Below are 18477 nucleotides of genomic sequence, written 5' to 3' on the forward strand. Positions count from 1 at the left end.
GTGAGAAGCAAAAAGTTTCATAAAAGACAGTGTCAACCAAAATATCAATCATAAACAAAGTCGCAAGAGCAACTATTGCTGAAAGTCGAAACTTAGGCCGACAATGATTTGACTGAACACGAAACCAACTCAGAAATATTCACACACCCACACACATATATTTATATACATGTAGGAAAAACTTTACAAAGTAGCAGAATGTTTGCCTGCTGCCAACAATCAAGGCATGTGAAAATGTGTGGAAAATCGATTAAAACAACGTAATGGAAAAACTTGAAGCTACCTAAAACAACAATAATAACAACAACAACAACAACAAAAGAGAATTTCTTTTTGTCAGCCCGCAAAAATGTGCGCTGTCAGAACCTTCAATCAAAAAGGACTCGACGTCTATTAGTTGCTTATACACTTTAGCCAATTCTTTCGTCGGCATTCGTCGAAATGTACGTAATGCTCATTTGAAGCGTAATTCTCAGCATTATCCAGATATGATTGGGTTTTGGTTAATGTCTTTTTTTTTGTGCTTTGCTTTCAACTCATTTTTTGTGGCCTAGACGACGCACCTTTGTCTTTCTTTCCCTTTCGTTGAGGCCTAAAACTTTTGGCCCTGCATTACAATTAAGTTATATAAAATGCGTGTGTGTGTGTGTGTGTGAAATATTGTTGTAATCATCGAATGAGTTTTTGCTATTGTCTAATTACAAGTAAAAGCGCACAATAAATTTACGATATATTTTTTTTTTCTGTGTAAGTTGTGAAACATGCGCATTGGCCGAGCAGGAAATGTATTTATAATCTAAAAATGAAAATGAACATGTTTTCCCCAACACCTTAATTATGAAAATAGTTACATCACGAATGTGCAGTGTGTAATTGCTCTGATTTTGGATGGATAATTTGGAAAAGTTCACAAAAATACTATAATTACCATACGATGCAATCAAAGTGTTGCCTCAATCTAATTAGAAATGGAGGTGCACATCATTAAATAAAGGCGGTCTCAAATCGGTCATTGTATAATAAATGTAAGCTGATACGTTTGTTAGGCCGTTTGAGTGAAACATGAACTTTTGACGCTTTGAATTGATAATTTCACTAATTTGAGACCAAAGCATGTTTTGCTAATTAACTCAAAATACAAATATCTCTATATAGGGTGCAAAGAAATGAAAATAAATAATTATTAAATTGGGTTATTAATTAATAAGCCTAGGTGCGAGCGGGAAAAGACACAGAAACCTTCATTTCAACCCTTTATTTAATTCCATTTACAATTCCTGATTTCATGACAAAGCTAACGACTATTTTAAATAAATATAATCTGTTCGTGTCATAGAGACTGTCTCGAATCATTAGCTTATTTACGTTAACATTGGCACGTTCATAGAATCAGACAAACGCCTGAAAGCAGCTGTCCTAAGCCCCCTCTTGATCGTCATCAAAATGTAAATAAAGCGTCCAAGCGTGGTCCAATCTAATCTGTATAAAAAATGCCTAAATCCTAGCTAAATAATATTCCTTTTATAGCTAAGCATATTTACTCCAGGCGTGCTCAAACTATAAAAAAAACTTGTTAAGTTCCCAACCCAGCCTTATCATTGTTCATTAATTTAACGCTCTGCTTCACCACAAAAAGGTAAAACAATATAGATGCGAAGCACAAACAAAAGCGCAGAACTTCAGAGGAAGTAAACAGAAAGCAAAAAATAACAACAAAAAATAAAGCACGAAAACACTTAAAGTTTGCCTTTCATTGGCTTTGGCCATTTGATGTGTTCTGTATTTGGCCACGGCCTACCTAAAAATTTTCCAATTCAGTGGCCATTAAAAGCGCATAAAAATAACTAGACGAAGTGCTTAAAATTTAAGTTTACAAACTGCCTCGATTTAAAATGTGTTTTCAGGCAGCTTTAATGAGATTTTAAAATGTAAGCAAAAGTATATTGAAATTAAAAGACTTTAAGAGTACACAAATAGAACTCGGTTATGTATTCAAATTAGATGTTTGGGCTTCAACAAGAAAAATTAAATAGAAATGAAAATGCAAATAAACAGGTTTCATTTTCATATGCGGTGGGTTTTGCTTTCGTGTCTTATTCTCAGGGCTGGGAGAAAGCAGCTGATGTTGACTAAAACTTAAATATAATAAACCAAATAAAAAAAAAAAAACACTGGAACTTGGTATTTGACTGTTAAATACCCTGTAGCTTACCTTTAAGAGAATTACGCTAAATGTTTTTATTATATATATATAGATTTGTATATGAATTTGTAATTTCATATTGCAGAAAATATAAATATATTAAGTACGCATATAATTTGAGCTGAAATTCATATTTTATGACTAAGCGCATATTGTTCACAAGTTTGAGAAGTCAAATCTGAATGGCGAGGTCTATATATACATGTTGTGTTGTGTTATGTGTAAGTCGTTTTGGTTTACGAACTTTTCGTACCTAACAAGGTAGTATCTCTCTTTACATAGTGCTTACTCATTATGTGGAATATTTGCAGTTGAGATGAAATTTGTCAACTCTTGTCTGCTTGGAGCAAGAGAAGATTTCAGTTCATACATATACAGACGTATACATATATGTATTTATATTTTTATACTATCAAAAGAATTTAATGTAAAGCTTGCTAATTCTTTTGCCTTCTACATGATATTACATCAAATATTTATATTTTATATTCACACTTAGGTGTGATAAATTCTTCAAATGAATTTTTAAACAAAATTAAAAATATATACACACAAATGCAAAAATAACCTAATTGATTCTGTTTATAATTAAATAAAGAACTAATTGTAAGTGAATTAACATTAAAATGTTTGTCAGGTCATATATGAAATATTTCAGTCAGTTTAGCTTCAGGTTTTTTCTGGCAAAGCAAGGCCTAAAATGAATATACCCTGTTGGGACTGCAAGTAAAACAATGTTACACCTCATTCACATGCACAACAATAGCACAAATAATAATAATAATAATAGTAATAATAATTTTACTCGTGTAAGTTCAACGAAACTACACAAAAACAATTTAACTACTGTGCGTATCTCAGTGTGGGTATCTGTATCTGTAGTCATGCATCTGTATCTGTATCTGTCCACTTGTATCTCTCTACTGTGTCAGCCGACAGTTGAAACAGATTTAGGACGCAGCTATTCACCTATTTATTTAATTTTTGTTATGGCACAACACATCGCAAATTCGTCGTGTGCCTGAGTGTGAGTGTGTCTGTGTGTGTGTGTGTGCTTGTGGGATTGATGTTACTTTGTCGCATGTTTGAATTTCAAAATTTTTTTAGGTCATACTAATGTGTGTAGTTGTTGTTGCTGTTATTGTTATTGTTGCTGCAAGTGCAACTCGCTGTTGCCGTGTTTATCTAAAACTAATTTGGGAAAATATGAACACGGCTCTTTTCAAAATCGGGTCGCACAATTAAAACAAAATTTTTGTTTGCAGTTATCCCATGCCGGAAGTGGGCTGATAATGAATTCAAGATAAGTCATATGGGGAGGAGGCATTTTATTGTCAATAGCGCAAATTGCTGAATTCTCTGGAAATGATATTTTCTAAAAATACTTATAATTCCCATAAAATAATTTGCATATTTATTGGCATTCGCACATATCCAGAATTTTGAGTACTCACTTGCTTGGATAAAAAAAAATAAAGAAATTCAGCTATGTAACTCAATCAGGGCCTTACAGCTAGACGATTTCATGCACTGATGTTTGAATAGAATTTCATTTGAATTGCAAATAATGTAGAAAGCTTCATTTACGCTTATTGAACGCAATTTTTGATTGACGCATGATAAAGTAAAGCTCGTGCTTAATTTTATAGACTCTGTACATAAGAGTGAACTAGAATAAAATACTATTATGTCATTCTTCATACACACTTATATTCGCAGTATATGTTGTGCTCTAAGTATCTCCCGACTAGAAAACTAGTTCTCCTTGGCTTACATAGTATCGGAGTGCGAAACTAAAGTTAGTATCAAATGCTTATGATATTTTTGTGTACTTTAGCAGAGTTTTAAATGAGAATTAAGAATTTTAATTAAGAATTGACATTCGAATAACGAATAATTCATTTCTAAAGTGTTGACTTTTTAAGACCTAAAGTTTGATTAATATTTGTGTTGCCGAAACTTTGATTCGAGTTTTTACCAAGACTGAACAATAGAATAAACAAGCAAAAATAGTCAATATTAAGCCAAACTTTATAATTATTTTCCATAAAATGTCGGTCATAAAGAGAATTGATTTTGCATGTTTCTCAAACGAAAAATATAATAAAATTGCATACTAAAATCTTGAAATGCACGCATATTTGCAACACATGTAGATCACAGTCTGAAAATGTGGAATACATCTTTATTTTTAACCAAATATTATTTTTTTTTTATTTGAGCTGTAAAGTTTTTAGATATTTTAATTTAGCCAACTATAGAAAAGCTTATATATATATTTATTTAAGACTCTAGAACTATTTTAATTCTATTTTTGTGGATTTTACTTCGGATCATTGACTTCAAACTGCGCGTAGGCATTTGCATCTTGTGTATCTTGACTGTTCTGCATCTGTATCTGTAGCTAATCCAATGAAGCACAAGTATTTCACTTCTCATGTGCAAACAAAGAGTACGTAAATAGATCGCGTTGAACAAGGCAGCGCAGCAGCACTTGCCACAAAATGCTTTCTGTGGCTGCTGAGGTCGGCTTGCTCTATCTTTATAATCAGCTCACTATCTGAGTTGTTTTCTTGTGTTTGCTTTAGTAAATACAATTCACATAAAAGCGAGCCCTCGTAAAGCAATAAGATCAACTGCAGTAGCGCACAGCAGCAGCCAGTCGAATACCCTGTTGTTTGGATTATGGTGTGGCCTAGTTTCTTAGGATATTTTGAGTTGTGAGCAGGCACAAGGCAGAGATTTGTATATAAGATAGAGGGATTGATTTGATCTCAATTTTAAAAACAATAAACTTTTCTTTTTCAAACTACAATTTGATTTTAATGTTTTATAGTTATTATTTATTATATTTCGAATTGGTTTTTCAGGGTATCTCATAGTGCAGCACACTCCTTCTCATGCACTTTTACCTGTTTTATTTGCTTTCGCAAGCTTCCTATAACAACAAAGTTTCTTAGACAGTCTTCGCCCATAAATTATTATTGAATATAACGTGGCTCATTCGTCGCAGATTTCGTTGTTATTTTTTTTATTGTTTGTTGAATTTTTTCATCTTAATGGTAAATTTATTTATAATCTCAATGCGGACCGTGTCGACGTGTTGTCAGCCTCCTACGACAAAATTTGGTCTGTTGCTGTGCCACGTTTTCTATACGATTAACCAGGGTGTATGTGTGTGTGAATGAGAGTGTATTTAAGCTACAAGGTATTTAAATGTATTGGTGGCTCACACACAACACGTGCCTTAAGGCACACACAAACGCAGATTTTTACAGTGTCAAAGTTGTCGTTGCCTCTCTCTTTAGCTGCTAATCTAATTATATATACATGCTATTATTATATTATATATTAAGCAATGAATATTTTATAAACAAACGAAAATGCCCACGTTTGTTTACCTCATAAAATAATTGACGCACATTTTGACAATGTTTGGCCAGCTGATGGCGGTAAAAGCGTGAAATTCACATAGCTTTAGATAACCAAAAAATAAAAATAAAAGAATATAAAAATTGCTCTTGAAAATCTGAGAAGCAGCAAACAAGGCATAATAATTCTCAACTTGTTTTTGTTGCCATAAATGGAGAGCTGAACGCGTTTGTGACGTCAAACTGCAAGCGGCGCATAAAGAAGAAGACCTTGGTACCAATAGGCTACATTACGATTATTTCCATTCGTGATAGGGGGAAGCGAATGTGCGCACTCGCTTTGTGACTTTGCCTGCTTATGAAGAAAAGCTTTTAGGCATATACATATATGCACATTGATTTACTTGCACTTTGACGTCACACCTCATGAGCCGGGGCGAAGAATCCCAAAAGTATGCAATGAGAATAACTGCGTGTGTTTGGTAGATGACGTAATATTAATGTATTTCTATCTAAAAATACAAATCTTATATCTTTTGTGTTAATATTACATCTTTTGTTTTCAAGTTGGTATATACCAAAATGACCATTACTATCCATCTTCCATATTAAATCTCCTATGTTCTGTCTTTTACCTTCTTTCTTCTATGAGCCATATCATATATATCTTCTATCTAAACTTTTGCTTTAAATGTAGTAGCTTTTCTTTTATTATAGGCTTCAGTAGGGCTTTATTTGATTACATCTTGCTTAACGATTCTATAGATTAGTAGCTTTGAAAGTTCGTTTTTCATATTCATTTCATTAGAAATGCTTTACATATAGAACCGGCTTACGTGTATAGCGCTTTTTTACCCTCTTTGAATTACAATAGAATCGAAAGTAAGTCTCATAAGAGACTAGAAACAAATCTTAGAATTGGACAGCTGAAATAAAACCCAAACCCAGACGCAAAGCTAAAGCTAAAGTAGAACTAATTGCCATGCAAAATGTGCCGCATTTTTTTTTTTTAATTTTATACATCCTATACACACATACAAATTATATATACATAAAGTATATATAGATTGATCAGTAGATCGCAGATCACGTCCTTTGTGGTTTATTCCACAGTCGGACTATCAGTTCGCTGCTGATGCGAATCACGCACACAAATCCCGCTCGTCTGACCGTCTGTCTGCTTCTGCCTCTTCTTGAGTCTTTTGCTCTGTGCGCGTACATTGAACCTGAGCGCCAACTGAATGGAAGTCTGCCGTTTGGCTGATGTAATTAAATAAGAAAATGTGATAATCGGAGTCTGCTTAACAATAAGAATCTCGAAGCTAACAAGTGCAGAGCATAGGGTATGTATTGTGTTTAGATAAAAGTGAAATCGGGGGTATTAATGTGATTTGGTCAATGGATATTCATTCCACGTTAAATCAAATTTTATAGATGAATCACGTTGGCAGCATTAGAAGTTTTAATTAGACCATAAACTGGCATTAGGGAATCAGTTAAATAATTCTGAAACGTTTTTAGCTGAAAGAGAACATCAAGTTTTTATATTCTTTATCAGCATGAAAAATCTGAGCTGCTATAGCAGTTATACTATGTTTGGCTGTTTATACGTTTTTCTGTCTGTGCGGCTGTCTCTTTGTCTACTAAGAATCTCTGCTGAAGACAGAAAATTTAGAATAGATTCTCATAAGGATTATTAGTTTAGAAATGTTTACCTGTCCACATTTTCCCATTCAAAGCTGAAGCTGCCGTCTAAGCAAGCATCAAGCAGTCAGTTAATTAAATCTGCAAACTTTTCACTTATATTTTATTCTATCCACATTCAGTGTGTGAGATTGCTCTCAAGATTAGTTGTGTGTATGTGTGTGGGTTTAACTTTTGGCTAAAATGGTAAAGGTCATTAATGTGCAAAAAAAAAAAAAAAAAAAAAAAAACAACAAAAAAGTTTTCAAAGCCACTTTGAGGCCCCAAATAAAGAAACTTGTTTGAGTAGCCAACTCGTAAATTGTCCAGCAGGTTGGCGCTTTCATGTCAATTGAATGGGGCATGTGTCATGCCTGCTGCGAGTCTCTCGATTGTTTTGTTTCAATGCATATTGTATTTTGTTTTTATTTTCTTTGCTTTGTAAGTCACATTTTCTGTGTGATGTTTAATTGCCCGTTCGCTTTACTCACTGTGAGGCATTTTTAGAATCCTAATGGATACTTCGTACGGACAAGGAATAAAATAAAACAATTGCAGTGACAAAGCGAATTTCGAATTTCGAATTTCGATTCAAAATGCATTGTTTGTTCCTTCCTAAAAAGTTGAAGCATTCGCTTCTGTATGTACATATATATGTATATATATTCATACCATATATAAGTTTGTTCGTACAGGAAGTGAATTTGCAAAACTTGTTTTATTTTATTTTCATTTTGATTCGCTGCCGATTCGCTTGCCTTTTGCATTAGTCGTGAAGCATCAAGAGATACAAACTACGGACTTTCACAAAACTTTAAGCCAGCCCGCATCATTGCTGTCAGATTCTCTTTTAGTTTGCCCATATACATATATTAAAGTTCCAACAGGTCTGAGCAAAGTTGATTCTGAAGCTTGAACGAGACTTTGTTGCATGTTCTGTAATATCTAAGTCAAGGCTGTCATCGAACAGGTTCAACCTGAAGTCAAACAGAAGAATTTTGCAAGTTGATGCAGTCCTACTACAAGAAATTTTCTGGAAGCATAGTTATTGTGTGTATGAACAAAATGTAATGATAAATTGCAATCTTAATCTTCCTGAAATGGAGCAAAAGACATTTGTTTGAGTCATAGTTTCAGTTCTATGTGATATACTTCCAGACAGCATAAACAACTGCAATCGATATGTCTAGACAAGGCATCATAAAAACTCCATTTTTTGAGTCACTGATTCGAAAAGCAAAAGCCCCACTAAAAGTTTGCTCAATGTGAAATATGTAGAGAGCTGATAGAAATTGGTCAACTAAGTTAATTACCAAAACTTCTGAGTCAGTTATACGTGCAGGTTAACTAAATCTAAACATTCTTTTAAATGAAGCCATTAGAACTAAGAAATGCCTGTTCAAATTAAAATTAGCTCAAATACAATTAAGTCTTATTTAGTTAACCATATATGATTCACTGGTTCTGTAAGGCGGAACCAATAAAAGATGTTTGTTTACTCTAATGGATAAGTGGAAACACAAATATCTTCAATTTACCTTATCTTCAAGGTAAATTGGGGATATTTGCATTTGTGCTATTTTTTGTGATTCACATAAAAGATGTTATTTTCTTAGTATTTCCAAGATTGTTTGTGTATCTACTTGAAGATAAATTAGCTCGTTTTTGAGATATCGGCGAGCTGATAATGAGAGCAGAGAGTGATAAATGGCATATGCTGTCACTCGATATGCCATTTGTTGCCAATTGATAAGAGTGGGACGGAACGGAACGAAACGGAACTGTGCTGATAATTATGCACACTGAGACAGCAGCTGCGGCCAACTCGGCAAACAATGTATTTGAAAATTGTTTCTTTGTTAGAGACTAGCTCTTCTTCCACGCCCGTTGATTTATATAAATATTTGTAACACATTTGCGCAAATAGAGAGACTCTTGACTGCCGACAGTTGCCTGTGGCTTGTTGCCCATAGAAGCGGCAGTGGAAGCAATTACGAAAATATATTGTATAAGCGCGCTGATAAGAGTGCGGACATTTTGAAAACTAAACAATTAGAATTATGGCGTCGCATCGTGCCCACCAGATACACTCATATGTAGCTAGCTATTTACCTATTCGAAGAGATATGCCACTATATATAAAGCTCTCTCCCTCTCGCTCTCTCTTTACTTTACTTTACGCTACTCTACTTATGTAATGTGCGGCATAACCTCGACCGTTTTTTACTTGACATTGATGACTTGATAATCTCCTTCCAGGGAGGGCATGCACGCACTTCTGTTTCTTGCTTTGCTTTAACTTTTCCATGGCTAGAGCTTCGAGTAAACCTTAAACCGGAAAGTCCATTGTGTGGGCAAGCTTCATGATGCAGCTATCTACGGAGCACTCGTATAATTACAATTATCGCTAACTCTGTACACAAAATGGTGTTGGGCAATTTACAACGAACAGCTCGAGCTTTGTGCAAATACACAAAAAATAACTTTAGCTTATACTCTAACATCAGTTCTCTTTGATTTAGTCAAATGGCATGTCTCATATAGAAGTTCAGATCGACAATGTTATACGCTGATCTAAGAAACACAGAAATTGTATTGCGTGTGTGCGCATATTATTTATAGTTAACTCATTTGAAACGAGGTGCTAAATGTTTGCATAATAAACTGTGAACAGGTTGTACACCTATGCCAGATATTCGAATAGACAGCTATAAATTATATTGTTTCTGCTTGAAGAGGGGAACTAAAAGCCGAAGAGAACATAATTATTCTAAATAGTGTAGAAGTATGAAAATGTGGAAAACAGTTCTGGCTATGAATTTAATTGCAAGTTATTTAGTATTTTGTACTATATGCAAGTATGTATGTATGTATGTAACTGTCAGCAATATTAATCGAAGAGTTAATGAACCAAGGTTAACGATGGAGAGTTGGCTCTAGACGTAAACCAGACAGGGGCTTCCAGCCCCATACTTACTCTTGTGATTAAGAAAATAATAAATAAATATAAAAATTATATATAAAGTATTAAAATATGAAATTTATCTCTTTATGTAAATACATAATTTTTAATAATAAAATTATAAATAAATATAAAAATTATATATAAAGTATTAAAATATGAAATTTATCTCTTTATGTAAATATATAATTTTTTAATAATATATATTTTTGCATATTATTCAGCGATAAGAATAAGAATAACATTGTCTATACAAGTATTAAATACGCATTCGAGAAATATATATATTGAGAGAGATAAGGGTGTTCGTTAGATTATAATGTTGCTTGACTTTCTGACCCACATTTATTTTAGTTATCAAGTGTCTAAAATACATTGAGTGAATTATAATAAGATTAATAGCAGAACGCTAAGTGCGTAAATGCCAAGCGGGAATTGTCGATATTGTTCCATTAGTTTTTTCCCCAAAAATCCAAACTGGGCATACAACATGTATAATTAATTATTTCAGTTTTAATCAACATCAATCAGCTCATAATTGTAATTTATAGGCGCAATGTTGCAAAGCGGGCGTTATTGACTGCCTAATAATTTTTTTTGCTATAAAAAATATATATTTTTATATTTTGTACACATGTGTGTATATATTTAAATATATATACTGAAGAAAGTCAACTTACTTTTAACTATTTTCGGCTTAGCTTTGAGCTTTGCCAAATTCTGGGAATGGAATCCATTTTTAATTTCATTTCATATTTTATATAGATTATAGTATTAGGGCTAATCAAATGCGTATTCCGATTCCTAATTAAAAACCTGTTTAAATATTTTCGGAGCTAAACACAGCGAATATAACAATAATTTCGTTTCTCAAGCAAATGATTTGTTGCCAAATTTGTTGTCAGGCACCAATTAGGTTGAACTAAATGCGGGCTTTTCGTTGGCTTTACTTTCGCTACTTTAAAGATACATACATAGCTATATGTGTATAAATCTTTTTGTTGCTGTTTATTTAGACAACTGCAATCTCGGGTTTCGAAATGCTAAGAGCGCCCCACAATGCTCCCATTTGCTGCAATTGAGACATTTGTGCATTTACTTGAAGTAAGTTTTGGAAGGCTTTCAGCTAAAGCACCACAGAGCTGCATTTCGTGCGTTTGTGCATTTGTGGTGCTGACTGCGAGGGGCTTCGCATATCGTTGACATGCTTCACCACCCAAAACACCCAACCACCCAAATGACTCGCGGAGCACAACGCCAACGGGCCATCGGGGCATTGTCAGTTAGATGGAGTGTATCGGATTACAGTTCGCTTGAGACAGTGTTTGCTGCTTGGGGAGTAAGCAGGGAGTAACTAATCCTCTTAACCAGTTCCCAACATTTCTGTGTCTGTGTGTGTGTGTGTGTGTGTGTGTGTCTGGGTATGTCTCTGCCTAATGCAATGCGCAATACGCAATTTACAATTACAATTGTAAAATTTATGATTACTTTTAATTGTGCAAAAAGTCACATGTCACTTTCAATGTGCCACACAAGCACGAAGATCGTTCGTTGGCTCCGCTTCGCCTTTGTTCATTGTTGCTCAAGATCTGTCTGTCTGCCCCCCTTCCCTTCCCCTCCCCACCGCCTCTTCTGCTATCATCTGCTCACTAAGGGTGCACGCTAAGGTGGCACCTGACTCACTCGTTGCGAGTTGAACGAACGAACGGCCAATCGCCATTTACCATTTGCCATTTGCCAGTTGCCAGTTGCCAGTTGCCAGTTGCGATTTTGCTGCTGGGCTTCGCAGTTGATCTTGTTTGGCGAAATGCTTGCCTTTGTTCTAGAGCTGTGCTTAGGCTTGCGAAAAGCATTGGCCTCGATTATTGGCAACGGTACAGCTAGCCAGCGCTCCGTTAATCATGAGCTGCAAACGATGAATGCTTATTTAGTCGTTATTTCTTTTGGCTTTTGCATATTAACATTAAGCTCTACTGGAATATGGCTTCGACTATAGAACTGATGCGAAGCAGCTGGGTGTGTCTGCAAATGTATCTATAACAACACACTATATCTACACAAAATCTATTGCTGTATTTGATTCTATATGAATGGGTTGTATCTGTCTATTGAAAAAGTTTCTCCATTTGTATCTGTATCTGTAATCTATTTTTATGTTTATGCTGTATCTGTATCTATACTTGCACTTGTATTTTTATCTGTGAACCGTGTGTTTATCTATACTAGTTTACTTGAAAATGTTTATCCATGCTTTGCATCTAGAAACAATTGTAAAAATTTGTATCTATACTCATAAGTCTACTTGTTTTTGTATCTACTTCTTTCTGTATCTGTATCTACAATTTTATCTATATTTCTGAGACTCAATATGTATCTAGTTAGTCAATATATCAAATATATACATATCTGCATATTGTGAGTATCTGCATCTTTCTGATTCTATGTCTAGTATCTGGTGTGTCTGAAATTCGTATCTAAGACTCAGAAAGTATATTCATACTGTAGCTATATCTCGAACTGTATCTGTATGTGTGGCCATTGGTAATTGTGGTACAGGTTTTGGCCAACATTGAAGGCCATGCGGTCCCACATTGGCTGACAGTGTGTCATGCCTAACTGGATTACATGTATGTCATGTAAAAGTTATGCAAAAACAAATGGCAATCGACAGTGGAGCAAATCATGTTGAAAATTGAACGTAAAAATGAGCAACACACAACAAATTGACTCAGCCAAACAACAAAATGACTTGCACTTAATTAGCAGCTGACCTATCGCAATTTGAATATCTAATATTAGCGATTGCTAATTCACCCTCAGAGCAATTCAATTCATAGTGGCAGCAGTAGAGGAAAACAATTAATACCCAATTTAAAATTGAATTTTGAGAGAATCTTGAACTACAGATATAAATTAAAATGAATTTTTAATAGTGCATTTAAAGTATATAATTTATCAATTACTATAATAATCGTTCGTCAAGCAAATGCTTGAGATTGGAATATAGACAAGATTGCAGATCGGTAGAACGGCAGAGAAAGAGACAAAAGATAATGCTAAAGAAAATACAGTAAAAGAAATGGAGAGAAAGAGAAAGAAAGAAAAGAAGAGGAGAGAGAAAGACGAATAGAGACAGAAACGAATTGAAATTCAAATTGAAGATGGAACTTAAGGTTTTAGTCAGCTAGCTTGCTATCTTACAAAGTATTTTATGCCTGATGAAAACCTAATGTTATTGAAGCTTCCTTAAAGAAAAAAAAAAATGATATAAATTAACATAATAATGAACTGTCTTGTAACATTACAGAAAATAAATCTAACCACATTTGGAGTCTGCAAAAACTTACAAATCGTTGCGCATTTCGTCTTGTATACCCAAGAAAAACAAAAAAGAAAAAAAAAATTATATAAGTTATGTAATTTCGACCATAATCGATGTCACGAAAAGCCCATCTGCTGATCGGCAGCAGCTGGTCATAAGGGACAGCTCCCAAACAACTTGTAGCCTCTGGGACAAACTTAATGCTACATATTATCTTTAATTGCCAGAGTCAAGTGGATTCATAAGTTGCGACTTTTGTACTTTCACTACGCACAAAAAACAAATGTCAAGAGTGTCATGTCCGTGTGTTAGTAAACATATCTGGAGTATAATTACTTGTTCGGACTATGTTCGTAGTATTGACACTATTCTACCTAACTACATTGTGGAATTATTCGCATTCAAGCTATAATATTTGTTAATGGAAAAAACCAAAACAATTCTATAGATTTTTATAATAAACATGGCTTTTTTAGTTTAGAATGAAATTAAATACAAATTTGAATTCTATAATTGAATTTTTCTTAATGTCAAAATTCATTTATAATGAATCCTAATTCTTATAATATCTATATTTTTATTAAATTACAGCTTTCTTCATTGCAAATAGGTACAGAGAAATATCATAAAAATTAATAAAAAAATCCAGAAAGCACGATTTAGTCGGGAATTATTAATTCCTTCACATTTGATCTATTTTAAAGATCTATCATTTTTAGTTCCTATACACTCTGGGGCTTATGGGGCTTATTATGACTGTCTCATTCGTAGATTTGATCAATAATCTTTATATGATCAGATTCTCCCATTCATATTTACACACAGACTGAACTACTGTCACATTGATGTTATGATTACACTTCAAGTATAATCTCTCAACAAATACGATAACTAAAAGCTTAATTCTACCCTTACACTCGCATCTCTGGTGATAAGTGCTGTTACGAAGCTTTAAACAAAAGCGTTTTGTTATTTGTTTTGATAGCCATCTACCGCTTTCTCTCTCAATCTCCCTCTCTCTCTTTCTATCCTTCTTTCCTCTATGGAAAACAGATTTTCAATTATAATCCATCAATATTGATGCATTTAATTCATTTTGTGACTCCTCCATTTGGGACTCTCGAACTAGCCAAGCAAAAAACCGAAAAATTGCATTGGCCTCTTGCCAAAAATGTAAAAGAAGCAAATGAAAAAAAAAAATGAACAAGAGGAATTTATAACATTTTGTCATTGGAGGATGCTCGCAGCTGCGAGACTCGAGATGCGAGCGAGACGGGCGAAAACATTTTTGCTGTGACACGAAAAATGGAAAACATGAAAGCAATAAGCTGAAGCATTTGTGGGTCAACACGAATAACCAACTGAATGAATATATACTATAGAGTATATATAGGTAGTGCAGAGCAATGTGAGGACTAGGGCGAGGTAGGCGCAGGGCACATGCACTAAGAGCGTCACATAATTGGTTAACTGGTTCAGTGGGCAGCGCCTGACAAAATGCAATCCGGCCAGAACATTAGCCGGGCATTTGCCCCAAAACAAATGGGTCAGATTGGAAGCCGTAAATTACGGTTAAGCACCGGAGCCGCACAGAGAGCCGAGCCAGAAGTTAGCCCCAGCAAATCTTCAATTAGCCATGCAATTTACATGCGCTGACCCCAGCAAGCAGAGCAGCTGGATGGAGCGGGGATCGGAACGACGCGACAGCGAACAGCAGGTGGAATGTTGGCCATTTGCTGATTTTCATATTTGCCTTGGCGGCGCTTGCCAATCGATAGCGCTCCGCAATGACCAAAGACCGGCACTCACACACACGCACACGTTGATTTATATATAAATGTATATATTATATATAATACGTATATATAGTATATAGTATATGTAAATGTGGGTCTTGCTTGTGGGCGTGTTCAAGTGCTATTGTTGCCATAGTAGTTGTTGCTCTGCTGCCGCTCTTTGCTGAGCCGCATATTAATGAAAGGGAAATCAGCAGCTGACGTCTGTCGTGTCGCGTCGACTCTTGTTACTGCGTCTTTTGTTGCCAATTCATTCCCAGCTAGCAGCTCCCGACTCGTCCTCAGCCCTTTTTAGAAACGAGTCCGCACAGCCACGCCACATGGTCACATAACGTGTGTATTTTTAATCTGAAACGGCACCAGACTCAGCCCCAGCCTCAGCCTCGACACGAGCTGCTTCATATGTGCAGTTCAGTGGTTCAGTAGGTGGTGCGCGGTGTGGCTGGTGTGTGGTGTGTGGTGTGTGATGTGCTTGGCACCACACTAAAGTGCTGACTGCCAGGCGTCTTCCGTAATTATTTCGCAGCCAGCCTGTGCAGCAGCTCATGGCCACTTGTCGTGCTGGCTGGCACAAAGATTTAAGGCACAATTAGTCGTGCAATAGAATCCAACACTTCAGGACACCCGGAAGTCAATTGTACAAGAAATGTGCGTATGCGCTCCCTCTTTGCCTTCCCCTCCCACTCTCTTCCTGTCTCTCTCTCTCTCTCTCTCTCTCTCTCTCTCTCTCTCTCTCTCCACGCTATGACTTCTATAGAAGTGCGATTATGCTCTTGACTCTTGGCAGCAGCAAAATAAATCATTTGAGTCATGTGTTAAGTCAGCTCATAGTTCTGGCACATCACTCCCCCATTCCCCCAGTGGGCCATGTGGGCGGGCGGTCGGGTGGGCGGTTTCATGTAAGTCGAAGTGCCACTGACAATTGCCAGTTCATTTGTATTTCCAAACGCATCGCACTTCTATTTCTTTAATTACTTTTCTTTCAAATTACGTGCAATGTTTCAAGATAAAGTTAATGAAGCTCCTAATACGTCATTGAACAGAAACTCTCTGATATCATATTGCTAATACAATGGCAGCTTAAATGGATTAAATTATATTATCCTAATGTCACATCTTCTTTATGGTACATCTGGACTAAAATTGTAATTTTTATCTATATTTTTCTGGTATTTTCCAGCATGTTTCTAGTATTCTTTTAATACATTTAATCAGCCAATAATTAACTCTGACATTTAAAGTCGCAGACTATATTAACTCTGCCGTAATCTCTCTATGGTTCATATAATCCATATTATTACTTATTGCATCATTATATAAATAAAGTAATGGATATGATATGATATTACCGGTATTCTTTAGGTATGTTCTGGTCAGTCAATAAATGATATATGTATATATGTAGATCGTATCATACAGATTACATTAACCTACATATTATCTTTATGGATCATTTAGGCTAATGCACTATCTATGAATTAATTAATGAATTAATGAATTAGTACTTTTTTGGTATATTGTAGCCAATTTTCGACTAATATTTAATTAAATGTCATTTCAACACATTTTTTAATTTCCTACTTGTTTTCCTAGCTATATTCTATATAAATTAAATCACAGGTGTTTCATAGACAACTTTTTATTTGTGCAATATTTTAAAAATAATATTAGAAATTATAAGCATTTTTCATATACTAATAGTCTTTTATATAACCTATAACTTTTTTCTTCTTCTCAGTTGCAGTGAAATGACATAGCCTTTGGACAGGAGCAAGGCAAGACTACTGATTGAATGGTCGTGTCATATGATTGGTTTTACAACGTAAATGCAACATTATGTCAGCCAAGAGGACATCCACACAATCGCACACACATACCGAGCAGTACACGAATCCCTCCTTCGAGCAGGAATCCAGTCCGGCAGCAGCATCAATTGCCGCAAACAAAGGCACCGCCAGTGGAACTGGAACTAGTTCAGGTGCAGCCACAGGCACTGGCGCCTGTTCCAGCTCAGGCTCAGGTTCAGTTTCAGTCTCAGGTGTGTGCACGAGCGATGCAGAGGCGGGCGCAACACATCGCAAAGGTCACAGGTGAGCAAATGTGCAATAGCACGACATCGGACATTAGTCAAAGCATTTCCTAGACCCAGACAGAAACAAAAAAAAAAAAAACAAAAAAAAAAAAAAGAAACACCATCATTTACATAAATTGACACCTTTGCTCGTGCAAACACAACTCGAAATTATCGTATTCGACCCACCCGAGCGGGCGGCTGTTTTTCTGTGTAATTAGGCCTGGGGCTGAGGCAATAGCCTGCAGCTCGGGCGGCATCAATAATTCACTGGGGATAGACAGAATCGATGGCAGTCGATTACGACGGCTCGGTCAAATATTGAAATATTGATGGAGCACTCAGAGGGCACGTCAAGTCAGGGCCAGGCCAAACAACCGACAGGTCGACATGCCGACGGTCCAACGGGCCAACGGGCCAACGGACCGACAGCTCGAGGCAGCTCGGCACGTGAGCCTCTTGGCCACATTCAGTTACTCCGCGAATCGGTTGGCTGTTTGGCTGTTGATTGCTGGCAGCTGCGGCTGCAGTTGCCAGTGGCGAGAATTGGCTTTTGGCCTGAAACGGAAAGCCATTGTTTGGCATTGCATTCAAGCACGGCAAATGAATCGTCCTCGGTGCAGTCCTTCGATTGAATTGGCGCAACCTAGAACTTGCTCCGTGGTTCTAGGTCGGACAGTTGACGTTGATCCTTCAATGAGTCGCAGTCCGCAGCAAATTTTACCGACCGACTACAAAATCTATGAATTTCGATTTGACATCATTTACCGACGTTGTCGTTGTTCGTTTTTAGCCTTTCCCACAGACTATTTTGTTTTTTCTTCATCAAATTCAGATGTTTTTTTTTCCAAATTTTGTACTAGATTTCTAAAACTATTTTAACATAAAAAACAAAAGCCCAAAGATTTTTCTAGCGCCGTCTTCAGGAATGAGCATAGAATACAGTTTGTAGTGGTGATCTAATAATCAGTAATCAGGTTGCTCTTCTCATATATCTGCTACTCGATGCCATAGCTCAAGGAAATCAATCCATCAAAAAATCAGTTCATCATAATTGCGAAGGTATTTC

At 35.8% G+C, this 18477-nt stretch overlaps 1 protein-coding gene across 10 annotated transcripts in view; it reads left to right on the forward strand.

Annotated features, from left to right (window-relative positions):
• Oatp30B (Organic anion transporting polypeptide 30B) overlaps positions 1-18477 on the forward strand; it is a 29719-nt gene that overhangs the window by 5425 nt on the left and 5817 nt on the right. For 8 of the 10 annotated variants that reach the window (XM_089466314.1, XM_089466309.1, XM_089466317.1 and 5 more), the window contains one exon: positions 17076-17427. In XM_089466314.1, the coding sequence (XP_089322440.1) occupies positions 17174-17427 (254 nt within the window). In that variant the 5' untranslated portion in view covers positions 17076-17173. Of the gene's footprint in view, positions 1-6646; positions 6918-17075; positions 17428-17484; positions 18471-18477 lie in introns of those variants that run through there. The other 2 variants (XM_089466316.1, XM_018003302.2) reach the window with 2 other exon arrangements.

Source organism: Drosophila arizonae, chromosome 3 (assembly GCF_054131065.1).
Source record: "Drosophila arizonae isolate 15081-1271.41 chromosome 3, UAZ_ARI_1.0, whole genome shotgun sequence".
Taxonomy (NCBI): Eukaryota; Metazoa; Arthropoda; class Insecta; order Diptera; family Drosophilidae; genus Drosophila; species Drosophila arizonae.